At 43.2% G+C, this 20757-nt stretch overlaps 1 protein-coding gene across 6 annotated transcripts in view; it reads right to left on the bottom strand.

Moving 5' to 3' along the window:
- sfpq (splicing factor proline/glutamine-rich) overlaps nucleotides 1-20757 on the bottom strand; it is a 37152-nt gene that overhangs the window by 9381 nt on the left and 7014 nt on the right. Inside the window, exons 1-9 of one of the 6 annotated variants that reach the window (XM_060044310.1) lie at nucleotides 7648-8496; nucleotides 5527-5715; nucleotides 5123-5424; nucleotides 4893-4988; nucleotides 4322-4518; nucleotides 3949-4033; nucleotides 3528-3645; nucleotides 3317-3365; nucleotides 2471-2601 (exon numbers count right to left, since the gene is read on the bottom strand). In XM_060044310.1, the coding sequence (XP_059900293.1) occupies nucleotides 2471-2601; nucleotides 3317-3365; nucleotides 3528-3645; nucleotides 3949-4033; nucleotides 4322-4518; nucleotides 4893-4988; nucleotides 5123-5424; nucleotides 5527-5715; nucleotides 7648-8346 (1866 nt within the window). In that variant the 5' untranslated portion in view covers nucleotides 8347-8496. Of the gene's footprint in view, nucleotides 1-2470; nucleotides 2602-3316; nucleotides 3366-3527; nucleotides 3646-3948; nucleotides 4034-4321; nucleotides 4519-4892; nucleotides 4989-5122; nucleotides 5425-5526; nucleotides 5716-7647; nucleotides 8497-9611; nucleotides 9951-10481; nucleotides 10657-10889; nucleotides 10993-11158; nucleotides 19656-20757 lie in introns of those variants that run through there. The other 5 variants (XM_060044311.1, XM_060044312.1, XM_060044309.1 and 2 more) reach the window with 5 other exon arrangements.

Genomic DNA, 20757 nt, shown 5'->3' with positions numbered 1-20757 from the left:
GAGTGAGTCCATCCGGGATTCAGGGCGCACTCACACTAGGCGATCTGTACCGTGCCCAAGTCCGTTTGACACCTAGTGTGCCCCTAAAGTCTTGATCGTTTGGCTAGTGTGAGCACCCCAACCGTACTCAAGTACAGTTCAATTACGTGGCCTGAGCAGACTTCGGAGAGGTGTGCTCAGGCCACGGTACAGATGCTAATGAGCCGACACGTGCACACGCACGGATACGCAACCTGAGCTGGATGACGCATAGTCCATGAGACCCTTCTACCCCTTTACACGACGGCAAGCGGTTGCTCTGTGGAGACAGCGCAGCAACACCTCTACCCAAGCCCCCCTCCCCGGAACCGCGGAGCCGTCGCATTTACAACAGAATGAAACCCAATAAACCGCCAATGTGTTCAGGGTCCGGGAGGGTAAATTGGGGTTCTAGCTCAAGCAGGCAATTTACCTCGGGGAGCGTAAAAGCACAGACCGTGCTTCGAAAAAGGCGTGCATAAAACGGCATATTTGGCAGTATAAAAACGCTCAGTGAGGGCTGTACCTGAGTGGAAAGGCTCCAAATAAGCAACAAAGTCAGTAAAGTGTCAAATGTGTTCAATGTGTTGTCCTCCATTGTTGTTCTACTAAGCAGCCGAGGCTTGGTGATGACATATTACGACGTAATGACGTATGTACAAGAGGCAACCGTACTCAGGCCCAGTTGAGATTGCCCAGTGTGAGCACAGACCAGCGGCACAGCAGGGGGAGGGGGGGCAATCGTACTTGAGTACGGTACAGGTGTCCAACGGACTCGGGCACGGCACAGATGGCGTAGTGTGAGTGGTCCCTCAATATGGCCCCCAGGTTGCCAAGGACGCAAGAAAGGTTTGTGCTCTACACAAAGTGTGTTTCAGCCTTAAGAAAGTGTAAAAAAGCTAATTGGACAGAAAATTGGGGAGGGAGGGAGTCGATTTTTGCCGTAGATAAAAAAAAAAATCAAAATCAAGATTTTCTGAACAAAATAAATAAGTCAGAAAATGTCTGATATCGTAATCCAATACCATGGTTCAGTTCTGAAGCATGCACGTGAGAAAATGGATGGTGTAGTCCAATGTCCAGGTCTTATTTGAAATATTGTCAGATGATGGCAGTCTAATATTAATTTCCAAAAAAAGATTCTCATATAAACCGTGTGCATGCAACTTAAAAACATCCTGGCAAAAGGCCAGTAACTCGGCAAACTCGAAGATGGTCACAATGTTTGCAGAACATGCAGAAAGAAAATCGCTGCAAAAGTCTTGACCATCTTTCATGTTAACGAGGCATTAGCTACATATTTTTAATGTTTATGCAAACAAGGCATGCATAGTAAGGCTAATTGTATTTGTGTATTTCAATAGGAGTCTTGGTGAAATGATTTCGGTGTGGGTATCAGTGCTGTGTGAACATTTTCAGCACATTTAAAGAACACCGTGATAAATGTTCATACAGTTTCATCACTAGCTTAATCCTTGTTGTAGCTAATGTGAATTGTAGACCAGCAATGTAGCATTCGGATATGTTCAAGAGCACAGATCTTGAGGCTCAATTTGATCTTCAGAGATCATCATAAGTCCAGTATAGTACTACAGGTACATGAGAAGGGAATGCACCATGGCTCAGCTTAGCTCCCCAGCAGTTCAATAACACTTGCTCATTTCGTATTTTAAAACACCAGCAAACAGTCAACCCACACTAAAACCTTGATTGCTTGCTTCCAAAAAAGTTCCTTGGGTGGAAATGAAGAGGTTACCTCTCCAGAATATTCAAAACATTCCCGCATTATTACACAAAAAGCAGTTTTGCAAAAGGACTTCAACGTTGCCAACCTAAACCGCTACAAAGTTCTTCATGTACACCCCACGAGTAACAATATATTGGCCCCGAGGTCAGCGCTTTAACAACTCCCAAAAAATGACACAAAATAAAAATACAAAATGTTATCCTTAGAGACGTCATTTTGTCTTGCCAGAGAAAGTGCCTGTCTGGCTCAGAGAAGACAGGACTTGCAATAGCGACCTACTACACAGACACCGGGGTCTTATGAGAGTGAGCAGAGCCCTTCAAAAGCTGGTCTACAGACTGTATCATTTCACCCTGAAGAGAGAGGTCCCTGAAACGATCAGTTTTAGTGCAGGTTGACTGTTACTTGACTGGGCAATAAAGAAGTAAGCTCTCACAGGATAGCAACTGAGGGGGGCTTGCCTGGCCATTGAAATACCTGGTAAAAACACATCGGCAAAACCGCTGGGAGTGCGCTCCCCCGGGATCGTCCGCAGATCCACCACCGGATGTCAAGGCTATGTCAGACCCCTGGCCGTGCTTGGCCTGCAGGGCTTATTCAACAAAAACAATATCTTCTGCTGCCAACATCTTCTCCCAGCAAGGAGAAACATAGCCAGAGTTGCTATTGGTAACTACGGATGTTCCCAGGAGCGGGATACCTTACCATTTCGTTGGGCATCATGCCTCCAGGAGAGGGTCCTCCAATCCCACCCTGCTGTCCCTCAAAGCCAAGTCCACCCATGGGGAACTTCTGGTTTGGAGAGCCAAAAGGCATGTCTAACAAGGACGACATGACTACATGTCACACATTTGGAAAAACAGATTTCAGAGGAAAAACAAAAAGGAAAATGTCAGAAACTGCCCCTAAGGGCTTCATTGAAGGCAGGTTTTTGACTCGGTTTTTCACTCTGCAGCCTACTAAGCTATATAAACAGCAGGGAAAGAAGCTTATTAACTTCAACATGTTATGACCACCGTTGTGTTCGGTAGCAACACTTTCCATGTTTTTCTTTCTTTTTTTATGCGACTTGGAAACTTACAAAACCTTGGTCAACAAAGCCGTTTTTTGATCATAGAAAAGGTCAGTTAAATATAAGGGGGTAGCCTTACTAATAACAATGTCCTTCATCTCTATGCATACCTTCAAACAATCTGTCTAGCATGTCTGTCTGCCTCTTTGTCTGGTCTGCTTATATAATAAACAATGTATTTTTAAGATGTTGGGAAAATTTCCCCCTGAAGGACATTATAGGATGGGGGCCCGGCCCGCAATTCCTTTTTGTAGACTACACCAGTAACGGGATGTGATTTTATTGTTCACATTATTGAAATCCTTATTGATTCAACTTTGTCAAGGTAAAATTAAGCTACAAGCTACCTGAAATGTTATGTATTACCACTTTACAGTATGCAAAAGTAGGATATGCGTGCCAAATAGTGATTCATAAACGATATTGGATAAAATGGACTAAAATGTTGGCCCATGTGAAAATATTCAGTAATTACTCACCTGCCAGGCCCATGGCTCCACCTTGATTCATTCTCATATCGCGTTCCCTCTACAAGAATAAAGTAAAACATGAAAAGTAAGTAAAACACACTTCTTACCAAAAGTCCATTCGTCAAACACATACTCGGATTCCAAGTTCAAACTTAGGCCGTCATGTGGTTTTAGGTTTCACTAGGAGTTATAATTCCTGATGCCAAGGAGGTGGACTCACGCTTTCCATGAAGTTGCCCACGCCCCTGTACTTCTCCTCACGCTGGCGCCTCATCTGCTCCTCCACCTCCCTCTTATGGATCATCTCCTCCTCTCGCCGGCGACGTTCCTCCTCCTGCCTGCTCAAGAGAAACCACATCAATAAGACCTCGAGGACGACTAGACAGGCAGCAGGGGACACCCACAGCAAGCTTAACGCAACTAGTAGTTCTGTCAATGGTGCACAGGTTCTGAATTTATTAAGAGACATCAACATTTAGTGTTGGTACTAAGAATGGGAACTGGATGGATCCATGATTCGAATAATGACACAAAAATTTTATATCCAGGAATATTGTAAAGCGGAATCTGTTACAATCTCTAGCATGCTGTCCCAACAGAAGCTCAATGCCGATACCAAGATGAAACTGCATCATGCCCACCTGATCTGCATCTCCTTCCTCTTGAGCATCTCCTGGCTGTGCATCTCCTCCATCCGCCGCAGCTCCTCCTGTCTCCTCAGCAGGTCTGAAGACCCAAGAACCACTCAATTAACACCCTGCGGTACCAGCAGCCTGGTTAAGCTTGCCAATGTAGGTGAACAAGACACCTGACACAACACCGATTCTGGAATAAGACTCGAACAGAGACTGGTCACAAAGGTTACGAAATATCCACATATGCTGAAGTACCTAATAATGAACCAAAAGGTCTCTGCGTTTCAAACAGATACAGATACACATTAAATATAGACAATGACCAGCTTAAACCAGTCTCGCTAGACCACCGGTGTTACACAATCGGATCAACGCTGACCTTGGCGGAGGAGGTTAGCCTGGTGCTCGTGGAAGGCATCTTCCATCTCACTTTCCAGCTTCTCGCGGGCCTCACGCATGTTCTTGTCCACTTGCTGCCTCTGCTGCTTCTCCATCTCGTCCAGGGACTTCCAGCGCTTGGAGTACTCAAACTCAAAGGTCCCCGGCCGGGCGAAGCGGGGTGGCTCCTCGCGCTCCCTTGTGGCGAGTTAAAAGATTAGATCAGCAGTTTCCAAACTATTTGGATTCATGGCTCACTTAAAAATCTCAGAATACGTATAACAGTGATGATCCAACTTTGGTTTTAAAGAATTTAAAGTATTTATTTTCAGATACATTTCACTCACTCACCAGAAAGTACATTATGGTTCAACTAAGACATTTCCAATCTCCAACCCTCATCCCCCACCCACCTCACAAGGACCATCTGATGGTCAATAAACCATGATTGGGATGGTTGACATTTGCATAAAATAGCCCTAATCAACACATCGCTGTGCACCTGGCCATAAGCGAACCCAAACACAAAAACGAAAAGGCACATGACCTGATTGTTTTCTAAATTCCCTTACTTTTGGTATCTGGGGTTCTTCTGGGCCAGCTTCTCTGGGAGGCCATCTTCGTCATCGTACTGTTCCAGGGGCTCGACAACCACTGGCCGCGGCGAACTGTGGGATCAGAAGACAGAATAAATATATGAATAATGGGGCAAGACAAATGGAACCAATTCAATTTCTCACGTGGCCAAGATGGACGTGGAATTGTTTTTCCGCATTTCAATAAATCCCAGAATTTGACTTACGTTGTGAGCAGGAAAACGCCCTCGTTGCAGCGGTCAAGGGCCTTCCTGGCAGCTGGTTTCGAGGCAAACTCGACAAGGCCCTTGCCTGAGGAACGGCCGCGGTCGTCGACAATGACGACCGCCCTCTCCACCATGCCAAACTGGGAGAAGGCCTCTTCCAAGAGCTCATTGGAGACGAAGGGCGAAAGGTTTTTGATCGAGAGGGCCGCAGAGTGTGTGGCGAATCGCACACGCAGTGGCCTGCCTTTCATGGGCGTGTCGTCCAGTTCGGCTTTAGCAATCTCTGCCAGCGCTCTCGACTCCTACAATCGACACAAGAATGAGATGAGACAATTTGGAAATGACCCTGCACAAAAAAAAAAAAAAAATGTAACCAGAATATAATTGAATCTCTATGACCTTACCAATCGAATGAATCCAAAGCCTTTGTTCTTGTTAATAAAGACTTCGCTTGGCTCTCCATACTTGGCAAACAGTTTCTTGAACTCCTCATCGCTGATATCGTTGGGCAGGTTACCAATGAACAGACGGCATCGCTGGGTGTAGGTCTTCTCACCGGGTTTGAGAAGCAACGATAAAGTTGCTTTGAGTTCCTGCAGAATTGTTAAAAAGCACGTCAGCATTCATGAAGTATTCAAAAGAACCATCAACATTTACCATAACCAATACTTACATATCTTAATAAAAAACAAGGCAGGGCTCGGCGTGAGACACACGCAATTCAACCCATGCACACGTTCACACCACACCACACGTATTTCTCACGCAGAGAAATGACCAGGATAGCCCCCACCAATTTAGGCCGCTATTTAACAGTGGAACAGGTAGGAATCAAAGGAGTTTCCCGTACGCAGGGTAACCAGACGTCCGCTTTTCCCGGACATGCCCTCTTTTGGAGACACATTAAAAAAAAAAAGTGTGGCGGAATTTCTAAATCTTTCGGGATTTTATTAAAGCCTCACACCCCAGCTCGATCCCTCCGCTCAACTACCTCAGCTGGACGTCTGGAACCGCCATCGCTAAGAGCTAGCAAAGGCCGTTCAGCAAAGTCACAACTTTTCTCGGTTTTGGGACCTCAGTGGTGGAACGAGCTCCCTGCCGCTCTCAGGACCGCAGAGTCGCTCACATCTTCCGAAAAAGACTCAAGACTCACCTGTTCAGAGTGCACCTCGGCATTGCATAGCCACCCCCCCCTTCTGGCCACCATTGTACACTGTATTGTATTGTATTGTATTGCATTATAGTACTTAACTGTGTAGCAACTGCTATCATGGCTGTAACACGGGGAATTGATTAGCCTAGCGATTGTGGTACTTGCACTTGGTTCTATGAACAACCTTTCTGTACCGACAGCGATATATTGATGCACTTCTTATGACAAATGTACTTATTGTAAGTCGCTTTGGATAAAAGCGTCTGCTAAATGCCCTAAATGTAAAATGTCATACATGTTCACATTGAATTTGCGTTGCATTTACGCCCTCCCCTACTCAGTTCTGTTCGCTTTGCATTGGTGGAAGTGAGTAGGGGGAGCGGTTAAGTAGAGCCTTCAGATTGGACGGTTTTACTTACTTACGTCATGTTTTGTATTAATTTTTTTACCATTATTGTTTTATAGGGACAAAGATTAACAAATTTCTCCTACAGGGGATTGATAAAGTTATATTAATTGAACAGAAAGAAACACTTGGTCATACTTTACCACAGCATTGGCCTACTGAATGCCACAGATATATATGAAGCATTGGACCGAATGCCACATAAATATATAATTATGTTTTGCACGTTTGCAACGTTTAAAAGTTCAGGGAAAAGTATATGCCTCTACTGGTGTTGCTAAAGCCAATATCCTTTTGATGCAGTGTTGTTTCTGAATGTTAGTGTTAAGGGCCAATAATGTTTACTATCATACATTAGTCACTATGTCTGTGGACACATTTGTATGCAGTCACGTGTACCCCCCCCCCCCCCCATTCCGAATCGGTTGAGTGACAGGTGAGTTTTGACCTACATATGAATATATCCGTCCCAAACACTGTAATTAACTCTAACTACAGGTGAATATCAATCTTAAAATATTTAGACAGGGTGGGGGCGAAGCTGTCTTAAAGATTTTACATTGTGTAGATTAGACGATAACCGATGCGATACGACAGCTGTTTTTGACACAAGATGGCGGAGTATCTTTGGGGGCGTTTGTCTGTAGTCACAAGACGTGCCACCGGCGGCGTTGACGGGCATCTACAGAAGATTGCACGTCGTTAAAGCAACCCTCCTGTCAAACACCGCCCATAAGTGCTACTCCGAGTTTACAATTCATCACGGTTTCCATCTGACACAAACCTCTGTCTGCGTGCTGTCTGATTAGCTATCCACAACAAATATATAGCACCAATATAAAACAACCATATTTGATACTAAAGCCGTATAAAGCGACAAACTTCGACAGTGACAATATAAGCAGTGTTAGAGGACAGTATATTCGATAGCATGTCGATGTTTAATAGCATAAAACCAGAACGAACCGTGGGGTGTCCACCTTCTGGTCCACTATCTTCCTTGTGCACCTGCTGCTGGGGCCTGGGTCTGTTCATCTGTGGAGACTGCTTGTGGCCTTGGTGGCTCATCTGCCTTTGCTGCTGGCCATTATAACTGTTCATCTGAGGTTTCGGGTGCTGGTGCTGGTTCAGATTTCTATTGGCCTGGGTGGGTGGGGGCGAAGAGAGGTTCGGTTTCGGTGGAGGCGACGAAATATTCGGCTTGGGTGGAGGGGATGAAATGTTCGGTTTCGGAGGAGGCGACGAGATCTTCGGTTGGGGTACGGGGGTCACGTTAGTGGGAACCTTCTGTTGTGGCTGCTCCTTCTGGTGTTGTTGCTCCTTTTGCTCTTGGTCCTTTTGTTGTTGTTGTTGCTCCTTCTGCTGTTGTATCGGGCCTTTCATCGTTAGAGCCGGGCCTGGTGACGGAGGAGGGATGATCGGAGTGGACTGGGGCTGTTGTGGCTTCTGCGGAGAGGTCTGTAGTCCCTGGTTACCGTTCGGCGGCTTATTGAAGTTGTTACTCATCATGGGTCCGCCTCGGTTCTGGTTCCCGAAAGGGTGATTCCTGAAATGTGGGTTCCCCATCAGTCCTCCTCGCATTGGGCCACCGGGGCCGCCACCCCTGCGTTGCTGAAAGTTGTTCATTCCTCCGCCGCGATTCCTATTGAATCTATCTCGAGACATTTGCTATGTCTCGAGTTATCGTATGGTTAAAATCGAAACGCTGGATACGAGGGGAATTGTCACGGAAATCGACGCTTTCTCTGAGTTCAATAATGTAGGTCGACGATTCACTCAAAATGGCGAAGGGCAGTGATAGACGGGACTAGACCAGACTCGATGACCAAATAGAAGGATCCGCCTTGCTGCTTCCCATTGGTCGTTAGTTATTGATGGGCGTGGAATTAGTTAGTTCGATAACGTAATAGCTAGATCAATTAATTAAGCCCTAAGGAAATTGAGGCACCCAGAAGCGCAATACAACAATTCAATTTCTTACAATAAAAATACAATAGCAGTAAACCCAATATAAAATGGCCTGTAAAAAGGCCTACCTACACTATCCATGAACAGAGACTAAAACGTATAAAACAATATCCTGTACGAAGATGCAGTAAAGTAATAGCGGATGAAAAAAATAATGATCCCAGTGCAAAAATTATGTGCAACGGGTGTAAATAGACTGACTTGAAATTTAGTTGAGATCAGGGCCCCAGGCCTATACTTCAGACGTGCCTTCTGTTGCGTATAATTGAGAACCCACTGGCTCTGGTAAGTGTCCTGAATCTGCCCGTTGAGCTGCTATGTGGTGTGCAAGTAACCTGCTGGTGAACCTACTCATCTGCTTCGTAATGGAAGTGTGGTAGGTGACTGACGGTCATTGTCTATGATAGACACTGACAGACGTTTGCAAAGGGTCCTTCTCTCTGCCACCGTCACCAGGCTCCTCCGTCTCCATGGAAACCGCAGACCGTCGTGTGAAAAAGTGATTTTATCATAACGTGCGATTACCTACGCCACAGAACGCATAGGTATGTCCGTTACAGGTTTTAAGCAAAGGTATCTGGAACTTCCTTATACCAAATAATTACAACTGTGGACAAATGTGTTTGCAGTTTATGGCGCAATCAGGCATTAACGTAATCATAGGCAATAATACTATAGTACCATAGGAATGTGGGGTTATGTTTCTAGCATTGGTTTATTCGTCATTGTTTGGTTATTCATGTGCATTAGTCAGACGTTTTGTTGCAACTGCCGCAGAGTTTTTTATGCGAGACGTGGAAAAAACAGTATATTTACGTTGATTTAGGATACATACAACTCTGTTCTCCAAGAATTCTCAAAATGGCGGAGTATCTCAATCAAAATATCCTATCATGCCTGACGTACATTGTAGGTGTATGCAAAGGAATACATTTCCAACGAAAGAAAGTTTAAGGACAAGATAATTGAACCAATGAAATTGGCCTCATTTTATTTTTCCTCCACAATCAAAATACAGATATGTCCTATTTTAGATTTGATTTAAAATTAGGTTTTAGTACCGGAATTGTAGATGCAATGAGACATCCCATATTAATATTCTTCTGTGCAAGGGTCATAACTCCAGAGAGAGAGAGAGAGAGAGAGAGAGAGAGAGAGAGAGAGACAGAGACAGAGACAGAGACAGAGACAGAGACAGAGACAGAGACAGAGACAGAGAGAGCGAGAGCGAGAGCGAGAGAGAGAGAGAGAGAGAGTCAAGGCAACCGCTTCTCAAAATAATCCTTTACAGCCGCCATCTCCTGCAACAGAAGAGAGAGAGAAGATATTTAGATTCATTGATCTATTGCTTTAAAGCTGGAGGTACACTTGTGTTTTTAACCATGCAATCCGGGCCGAGTCTTGAAAGGTACATTCTCACCCATGTACATTTAGTGTTACTGGGAGATTCCACAAGAGGGCCCACTAAAGAAACATTCAAATTTGCCTTACGTAGAAAAGGAATATGGGGATACTAAAGGAGGTTACTATGTAGTAATTGTGAGAGCAAGGCAGAAAGAGCGACCGCAAAGGCTCTCCTTTGCCGTTGTTGTCACTGCTGATGTGCTGACCCCTGACCCTGTTACATACCATACTGCCCCTACTGGTCATGTCTATATTGCATCTTGCACATAGGGACCAACACCCCAAATGGACGCAGGATACGCGTGGGAGCCATCATGCGCACGCGCACACACACACACACACACACACACACACACACACACACACACACACACACACACACACACACACACACACACACACACACACACACACACACACACACACACCTGTGGACAGCAGCTGTCGACGAACCCATGGTTGGTTCTGAAGGAGATCTAGTCGTGATTCCCAATGCTCTTCAGCTTCTTGTACGTTGGTGCTCCAGCCTGCTCCGACACCATCAGGTCCGTCTCTCTGAGGCACTGCAGGATGCGTGTTCTTGTTGCCGCTGCTGCTTGCCGCCTGCATGGTGGTGGGGGGGGGGGGCACATGAGTCTCTGACAGGGCCGGCCTGACACTAGGGTTGCCCTTCTTAGGTAAGAGGGTTCTGGATGCCACATGGGACCTGGAGGACGTGTCTGAATCCTCTCTTGGCACACGAGGACAGTTTAGCGGTAAAAGTACAATAATGTGTGGGCCAAGGAGATATACTTTATTCTGACTTCCAAAGATAAAAAGGAGGAGGTGTGTGGTACCTGTGGGAAGGTCTTTTGGAGTGGTAGCCTGTAGCTCAGTGACAAAGCACCAGCCAACTGCTGCCGACACATCTGGGCAGTCTAAATGGAGAGGGCTCCCCCCCTGAAAGAGACAGAGAAAAAGATAGTGGAGACCCACAGAGGGGGAGACAGAGAGAAGGAAGAAGGCAACAATGGAGGCTGAAACCAGGATCACATTCACAGTCTTGCTACTTTCTGACCCCAAAATTAGAACAAAGACTGAAATAGCTAAACAATGATGTCCTTACCTGGGAGAAGACGCTCATAATACGATTACAGGAATACCGTTCTTGGTCTCATGATCGATGATGGCTTTAACTGGAAGATAAGAGACAAGTGGAGGTCATTCAGGAGAACAGTGCTGGAATTGGAGATGGAGGTTACATGGAACCCAAACGACAAACACAGCTGATTATGGGTACAAAAGACAGGTCTATAAATATAATGGATCGATGACTGAAGATGTCCAGATACTGCACGCTGAACGTGGGGCTACTTGAATAGGATATATATTGCTGTGGGTTTCTGTGGCGCCATGAATATCTACTCTCCAATCGAGTCACTGCTGGCTTGATGCAGGACATGTTTTTGTTTGCTAAAGCTGACCTTTCATTGATTTACTGGCCTTTCATCATTAAATATAGGCAATGTTATATCAATACAAAAAGAAAAAAACATCCCCCATCTTGTAATTAACTTGTTCTGTGTGCCCTTAAAGAATAATGCATTTATATGTATATTATTAAGTATCAAATGCCTTTCCTCACTCAAAGTATAACCTGCTGTACTGTGTCCTCTCTGGAATCAATCAAAGGAATATGATTAACTTTGAGCGGAAACTCGTCCAAGGGAAGCTAAAACAAAGGACTACTTTCACGTGCAGATTTAGTTCTGTCAAACCTGCCCTGCCAGTTTCATGCTGGCCAGGGACACCGATGGAGCAAGGCAGCCAATCAGCATCAGAACGAATGCGGCCGGCCATTGGCAAAGCAGATGCTGATTGGTTTACATTTTCTCTTGAATCGCCTACATTCCCTTTAGAAACCTGTTCCCCATGGGGCTGGTTCCTTAGGTATCTTCCAATAACCCAACTAATAAAAGATTTCTCTTTACACCTTCAACGCCTTTCGAATTTCAGTCCGTGTCTGTAACTTACCAGGTGAAATTATACATTGCTGATCTCTATCGCTCACCGGGTCCTCCATGGGAATTAGACGTCCTCCTACCGAACATCCCCGAAGAGGGCCCCCCGCTGGTGCTTCTCGGTGATTTCAACATCCAGACACAAGTTATCATCTCAGTAGTTGTTCTCTTCCATCAATCCCTCCCCCCCCACAACGCAGAGAGCTGGTCAAACTACCACAAGGAATGGCTCTGCCACTGACCTTTCTGCATTGCCTCTTCATATCACTTTCACCTCTCCAAATGTCGAACCACCTCCCGCTTCTACACATTCTTTCACTGTACGCAGCAACTCTCCCCCCCTCTCTCGCTTCATATATCCTATCAGCTCTCCTCTCAAATGACTCCTTCTCACTCATGCCTTTCGCATCTCTTCCATGGACATTATTCTCTCTTCTCTACCCTAATCCAACTGGCAGGCACAAGCAAGCAGAGTGCTGACGGGGCCATTACACGTGGCTGAGAGACAAGGTGCAAATCCAAGCCCCCTGACAATGTTCTTGCTTATTATTCTCTTCGCTCCTCTTTTCTACCATCTTATCTGCAGCTAAAAGCTCTTTCTTACAATCTAAAATTCTAACTACCAAATCCAACCCCCAAAATCGTTATGTCCATCTTATTTCTCCTCCTTCATCCACCCGCTCCCTCATTTCACTCCTCCAGAGGAATTTTGTTACCCCATCTTAAAAAAATTACAAATTTCATCCAACACCTGTCCTCTCCACCTCTTCAGCACTAATTTTTTCTTTCTAGCACTATCCCTTTGAGCTCCACCCGTGGTCAATTCATACCAACTGCCATCTCAACCCTATCCACAAACTACCTTCAGTGTATGGCTACCATCCTTTTTTTCTTTACCCATCTCATCAATACCTCTTTGATAACTGGTTGTTATCCGAAAAATCGTACAGCAGTGAACCCTCCATAAAAATTAACCCACACCAAACCCATCTGATGTTAAGAATTACAGACTTGTCTCTCTCCATCCATTGATTTCGAAAACACTTGTGTGACGTCTTTACCCAACTCTTTAACCATCACCAATAAACCCTTTCAATGGAGGCGGCCCTCCTTGCATTCAGATAAACTCCACACTGCTAGAAAAGCACCAGACTGGGGGTCTCAGGCTCTGCACTCTGCCTTCTCACATGAAAGAATCTGAACCGTGTAGCCCAACAAGCCTCAGGATTCTATTCTGGGTCCCATCATCTTCTCTCTATATACCAAGTGACTGGGTTCTGGGATTCACTCTCATGGCACTTCCTACCACAGCTATGCAGAGGACAGATGAAACCAGGTGCCAGCTTTAAATCCGAGTGTCTAGCCGACATCTCGTGGATTTTCGAAACACCACTTGACGCTCAGTCTGAACGAGATCGATGCTTTTCGTTTCAGGGAAGGCATCTCCCATCAACGACTTCTCCATCCATGTAGAGAACTCTACGGTACAGAACTGTTGTGTGTGGCTCAAACTGAACCTGGGTGTGACACTGGATTACCAGATGTCCTTTGCTGCAACCTGCTCCGGCAGATTTATGCTCCACAACTTCTGGAGGATACGTCCTTTCCTCACCCAGAAGGCCACGCAGGTTTTCGTCCAGGCTAGCGTCATCTCGGGTCTGGACTACTGCAACTCCCTTCTGTCTGGTCTGCCATTCAACTTCTGCAGCTCATCCAGAAGGCAGCAGCCCAGCTGGTCTTCCGCCTACCCGAGTTCTCCCACACTACACCGCTCCTCCGCACCCTTCCCTTGGGGCTCCTTGAATACGATTCAAGTCACTGGTACTTACCAACCGTGCTGCGAAAGGCTCATCCTTCATCCAGAACATGGTCAAAGATTACACCCCCAGCCCGGCCGCTTCGCAAAAGGCTTCCTTCTCCCCCACTACCAGGGTGCTAAATCTGCCGCTCAATAAAATCCCATCTGGCTATTGGCCAATGCATTAATCTCTTAAAAACAATCTATATTTCGTTTCTAAAATGTGCCACATGGCTTATTTTATGAATTGTATGTACTCGAATGATTCTTGTATCTTAATGGTTGAATACAGTTATTTTAAATCGCTTTGAATTTGAGCTGAAAAATGTTACGTAATGAACAAAGCGCCTGGGCTCTGTGGTATGTTTGAAACTAAAGACTAGGAAACTACACCTTGATTTTATTCTTACTCAATATTTGGCAAGCCAGACCAGTCAGCCAGATAACACGCCATTTCCCAGACAGACACGGTCTAAATTCCTGCATATGACACCAGCTCAAGCACTGAGAACTTCTATTGCTGAACTTTCCAGTGAGGAGATATACATCCAAGGTATGCAGTCTAAAACAGGTAACCTACTCATGTGAGCATCGATTAAGCTATATATTGTGTTTCTTCAATGAATGATTTATATATGAGAGCATCTGATTGTACGCTAAAGCTAAGATTTTGTTCTTCAATTGGTAACAAATTGCCTCGAATAGTGAAGCTATCGTGTGCCTGAGCAAGACACCTAACCCTTGATGCTCAAGCCTTGAATGGTTGAGTCCCCCATCACTGTGTATAAACTGTTGTAATTCGCTTTGGATGAAAGCGTACGTTAAATGCCCTATATGTATCGTAAATGTTCATAAGCTTGGATCCATAGAGAAACCATGGACCCCAAATGTTGATGGAAGAGGAGCATCCAGGGCTATATCAAGAACGTGGTTACTAGGCTGGAAGAGACCTAAAAGGCAAACAATATTACAACCATACCAAACAACTGCCCCAACCACAACAATGCAGTGGACCAGATCCATTTCAGCAAGGGTTCACAGGAATGGAGGGATATCCCCCCAATTTCAACCCCCACCCCAATGGAAAGAAGAAGTACAAGCAGTCATACAAAGAAAACAGCACTATTATATTTTCAACATTATTTTACAGCTCAAATGATCGAATTTTACAACAAGCTGAGGATAAGAAAATGATTAGGGGCCAAGCGATGTATCGGTTCGCCGTTGATATTCTGGTTCGAGAATTTTCGGTATCAGCGCACGAGAAACACGGTAAATCACAGGCTTATTACCAGTCGATGATCTAAAATCGTATCAGGATTCTCCCTGAAGAATTTAATAGTGGCGCTCCACCATCATGCGGCTTTTACAGCACCACTCATGGCTGCCTCGTTTTCTATAAAAAGGTGAAATTTATTTTAACATTTGAATAAAACTCGAAAAAGAAAAACTACAATATCAAGGTGCTGTATGGAGAAAGTCAACAGATCCGCTCTTGGTCCGTGTCAGACTTGATGACGGCAGAGCTTCATTGTAAAGCTGGCCAGGACCAAACCGACGCATTGCCAGGTTAAATATATTTTTTCTGGTTTCAAGCACTTCCATTGAAACCGTTGCATACTCCCATTAGCTGGACTAGAGAGGGGCAGGGGGATGGAAGGCGATGGCAGGCGAGGGACATTGCGTCTGGTGTGGCCGGGACACACTAGACGACACACATGGCAGTGTTGAACAGTGAGAAAGAAAGACATGTCGAAAGATACGATATTACGCTCTAGTTCTGTGTTTGGGCTGTGCAATGGGTGACAATTAGAGCCCTACCAATATATCGCTTGGTCGATTTCTTTACCCAATATTGGCTTAACAAGGCTAGAAATAAAATCTCGATTTCTTTTACAGAAATTGCGTCGATATATAAATGAAATTCCTTCTTTATAAATCCTCCTGTGTTGGCTGAATCTCAAAACACGAACTGAGTACATCCACGTTAACACTCCCAACATTAACAGTTTGTCATGTTCTGTGGGAAATTTAGTAGCTCCTCCCCACACATTTAATTGGTTCCTTTAGCTCATGATTGTAATGCGATGTTGCTGTGGCCGAAATAATTGCTGGCGGGTGAGCAGCAAATCCCAAGGAGCAGCGCTACCACAAGGATACCACAATATATATATATATATTTATTTATTTTTAAAAAACAGGCATATCGATATTTTTGAATATCGGCCGATATATCAGTCATTTTTGACTTGATAATATTTGTCGGACCCTAAAATACAGTATCGGTCAGGCTCTAATGGCCGCACCAATGTTAGTGCTGTAATTGGAAAGACAACTAATTTAAGTTCAAATTAAGGCACACGGTGGATGCCAGAAAAGGAAAAACTATTTTTTATCTGGGGGCTCTTAGGTTATTACTTGCCCGTTATAAGGAGTTTTTTTTATTAACGAACAATTTAATTTTGTTAATGCAGATTAAATTAGATTTGTCAATTAGATTTATGTAAATTGTGTTAAATAAAGCAGTTACTTATTAAAACAAAGTTTTCCTTTTCTGCAAAAATCAAAAATATATATAGGCTATATAAACTAGACATGCATATGTCAATAGGGAGATAACATTGTCTTTCACATTTTTTTTCCACCTTTTAAAAGGCAGGACTAAAGTTAGCAATTAAGACTCGTTCTGGTCACTTGCTTTTCATTGTCCACTTTTAAGATGATCAAACCTGTTAAAAGAAAGAATGTGAATAACACCAAAGCATATACATAACATGACATGTTAAAATTCACAATTTATTTCCAATTTTCCAATCATATTTTTAGCTTAACCTACAGCCAATTGGTGTGGTCCTCCATGGTTGGGTTAGGTTCTATACAAAAGGTTGATCTTCTCGATGGATATGTTCTTCTGGGTGGCTGTTTTATCATAAGTGGAGCATGTCTTATTCTGACACAAACAATTATCCAGGAGAACGTTTCCTTATATTCGAACTTGGGAGTTCAAATTTGCGGTTTCATATATATAGTTATCAACTCAGGATTAACTTCAAGATTTTACTGTTCCAATCGTTTAAAATTCTGATTGTAGCGCATAGTATAGTGCTAAATATATATTTGTTCTCTTCTATTGAAAGTGCCGTTGTTCTAGTAACTTTTCAGGCAAATAGTTGATGCTTCGAGCTAGTGCATCTCTAGCAAAATAGTACTTGGTAACATGCCATTCTTAAAATGGCACGTTTATTAATATGGCACTCCATTTTCTCACCAAGATATTTATCCACTAATCCGTATAACAGATACATATTTGTACCGTGCCCAGAATTAACTAATTACAATTTTAAGTATACTCATATCTCGTACGATTTACGATTCTTCCAATGATACATATGAAAAGATTGTATGATATAAAAACATAACTTTTTTTTTTAATTGCATATTTTGATACTACGTTCAACATCATTGAGCTTAAGAATTATTCAATATCTAAGTTAATAAGTGCTTATAATGAAGTCTTCTTACAATAAATGTATCAAGTATTGAAGAATTCTGTTTAATAATTTACAGAGAAAAATGAACAAGGTGGTAAGAAAATTACTCTGCTTAATTTATTGGGCATGATCACAATGCTCCAATATTTGTAAAGCACAAACCCGAGAGATCCTGCTAACCGGATCAATCTCAAGACTTGAATTCAGTTCACATACCTATAGAAAGCGTAAGCTTAAGAGAATAAGCACAAGGTCGATTTGAAGTCACAAACCAACTCTCATAGGGAGTTACTTGCAATAATATGTTTGCAATGTTTTAGTGCTTGACCATAAGGTATAATTTTGCCTGATTGACAGTGGATATTTCACCAAAGTCAAAGCAGGCAGCCAGTTAGAAAGCAGTTACAACTTGATTTCTGAAATACTTTTGCCATTTTTTGAAACGACAATTATTCTTTGTCAGGACCCATCAGGAATGCTTGGATTGTCCAATCCAGTTGCCTTACAAGTACAGTGTGTAGCATTTAGTGATATCCAACAGAAGGTACTTGGGAGAAATTAAATATTTTAATTAATGTATTATCAAGAAAATAAGAACCGTTCTGTTTAAGTAACCTTAGATTGAGCCCTTTATATCTACATACAGCTCTACAGTGGATGCGTTATCAATTAAATAAACAGCAACACAATGCTGAGCAAATAACAAATCACAATAGCTACTTGTACGCTATGACCTACAATTTTCCAAGAACTTCACTTAAAACTTGGCTACTTATTGCGGATGAGGAGGACATCATTTTGGAGACAAGCATTCGAGGCTCAATGATGAATTTAGACATTTATTTTTCAGGTAAGGGCAGCTGTTGGCATACCTTCTTTGTTTGAGTGTAAAATGTAAACACAATCTTGTCTTGGCTAAAATAAAGGCATTACTTGGGCACATGTGATGCTTCCTTATGGAGCTGAATACTAGATGGATCTATTGGGACGCTTGCATTCTTTCAAGCAGATTGGAAATAAATAGTAATGGAAACGATTAATTCAGTAACACACCTAAGAAATATTGGATTGCCAAAGGAAATGACAAACCTTGCACTGGTGTTTTCCAGTCTTATGAATTAAGGTAAATTAATGGCATTCGTTTATAAAATACATATAGCATTAACCAACTTAAAATAAGAGTATAAGAGAAGCTTGACACATTGACTGGTGCAACGATCAGGGAGAATACTCTGAATATCAGCAAATTGGGCTGCCATAATTTGTTCCTTAAGAGATAGTGTTCTTTGGATACATGTTCAATGCAATATTGACCCAAACCAATGTAAAAGTTTTTTGGGGATATTTTGAGACATAGAAAAGTTATTTTGGAAGGGGATACACCCCAAATTAATCAAGATCAAATCTCAGATCTCAAAAACAGGTCCTGGTTTTGTATAGACAGGCCCTCATGATAGAACAAAAACAAAAACTACAAAATACATTACATGTCAACTAGCTGCATTGATCTTACTTCTTAAAAGTTAAGATCACTAAGTACAGCTGCTTGAACCAGTAACTGTAAATAATGCATGTTAGAATAATTCTTAGTTATCCAACCAGAAACTAATTTTCAATGCCTGGACGAAGTCTTTGAAAATTTAAATACATGTAAGTAAGTAAGTTATCCTCTCCTTCAGACTTGTGACCACCCTGGCATTTTTTGTATTTGAAACTACTGGAAACGGATGCTCATGGTGTGGATATTTCATCTTGTTTTAAGAAAACAATTCTAAAGACTTTTTCCTGTGATGGAACCAATATTTGTCTTTATTGTAATACATGCTTTTACTTCAAATGGTTGGCACAAAAACACAGCCATAGATAGAAAGTTGAGAAAATTACAATTGTTACATGACGACCACTAAAAGAATATGAGACAACTGTATAAAGAAAGAAATGATAAATGGGTCATATTAGGTACCCTTTAGTGGACCACGGTTACGTGGTCCCTACTGGTCTACTCCAAATACAAAAATAAAATAAAATAAAAAGGAAAGAAATTTCGTTAGGTGCCATAAAATGACTCGAGTCTCTGGGGCTAAAAATGCACAATCACTTGGAAACTTGAATACAACATTTATGACTCAACAAGGTTTGCCCTAAGAGGAACTACACAAAGAGGGCAACCGCTGCTGGCAAAATGGCTGCCAGGGCCAGCGTTTAAAAGCGTGGCTTCTTGGCAGGTCCATCAAACTCTTCGCGGCCCCTACCAAACCCAGGGTTACCAGGACCCATCCCCCTTGGACCTCCCTGGGGGAAGCGCTCATTGCGCTGTTAGGGGAATCAGTTTCGTATTCAGGCAACGAGGGGAAAGGGGTCAATTGTGATGTTCAGTGTGACGGCACACAATTCATGTCCACGGGGGCAGAAGTGTAGTATTATTAAGAGAGTGAGAGTGCGTGTGTGTGTGGGTGTTTGTGTGTGAGTGAGCGTTTGAATGAGTGTGTGAGAGTGTGTGTGATAAGAGTGTTATATGCGTGTGAGTATGTGTCGAGAGGTAAGAGTTTTTGCGATTTATGAGCAAAAGCAGATTTGCAACACAACCGGCAGATGACACATCCGAAGGTACCGTTCGTTCCAATATGGAGATCCACAGGTGCCACAGGTTACATACGGAGAAGGAAGAAAGGGTAATGCTTTCGTTAGTCAGTGCCTACCTAGCGTGGGACTCCAGTGCATGCCAGATGGATCTACCGCTCTCACTGCTGGCATCTCCAAAAAATGAAAACGGCCCCACCCAATACAAAAAAAGCAACTTGGATGTAAACTCCCCCCCCCCCCCCCCCCTAATATTTGTACGTACAAATGTTGTATATTCCCCCTTGATGTGTGAAATTGATGCGGTTAACTAGTGGAAAATATAAATTCCAAAGATTTATAAGCAATTCATTTAGATAGCAAATTTAACTATAATTTTCTTCCCAACAAGAGGGTTGCAAACTTAACTAGTCCTGATGCTGCATATGAATGGACTAGATCCAGAGATTAATCAGTATGGAAATACTGTGTCAGTGCTAGAAGTCATCCAATTGATATATGCAGTAACTGAGCCCAGAGATGATGGAACACAAGTATGTCAGCAACAACACAAATGGACATGGGGGGCCAAAGCTTTAAGACACGGCTTATTATACTCCCAACGACAGCTATATACAGCCTAAATATGCCTTTCTGCAAAGTTGCTCTGTACAAGTAAACGATTGCAGAGAGCATTTGGGTGGACTGTGGTCTGGGAAGCCATTAAAAACTACCACGTCCGGAACAGTTTGAACACGGCAAAACCGCAAAAAGGCCCCTATTTTACCGTCAGTTCTAAGCGTTATAAGCCATTTTCTAAATCAGCCCTGCCGTGTCACATAACAATAGGGAGTGT

This window comes from Gadus macrocephalus, chromosome 22 (genome assembly GCF_031168955.1).
Source record: "Gadus macrocephalus chromosome 22, ASM3116895v1".
NCBI classification, from domain to species: Eukaryota; Metazoa; Chordata; class Actinopteri; order Gadiformes; family Gadidae; genus Gadus; species Gadus macrocephalus.
Note: the sequence above shows the minus strand (reverse complement) of the source record. Positions and strands in the feature narration are given on the sequence as shown.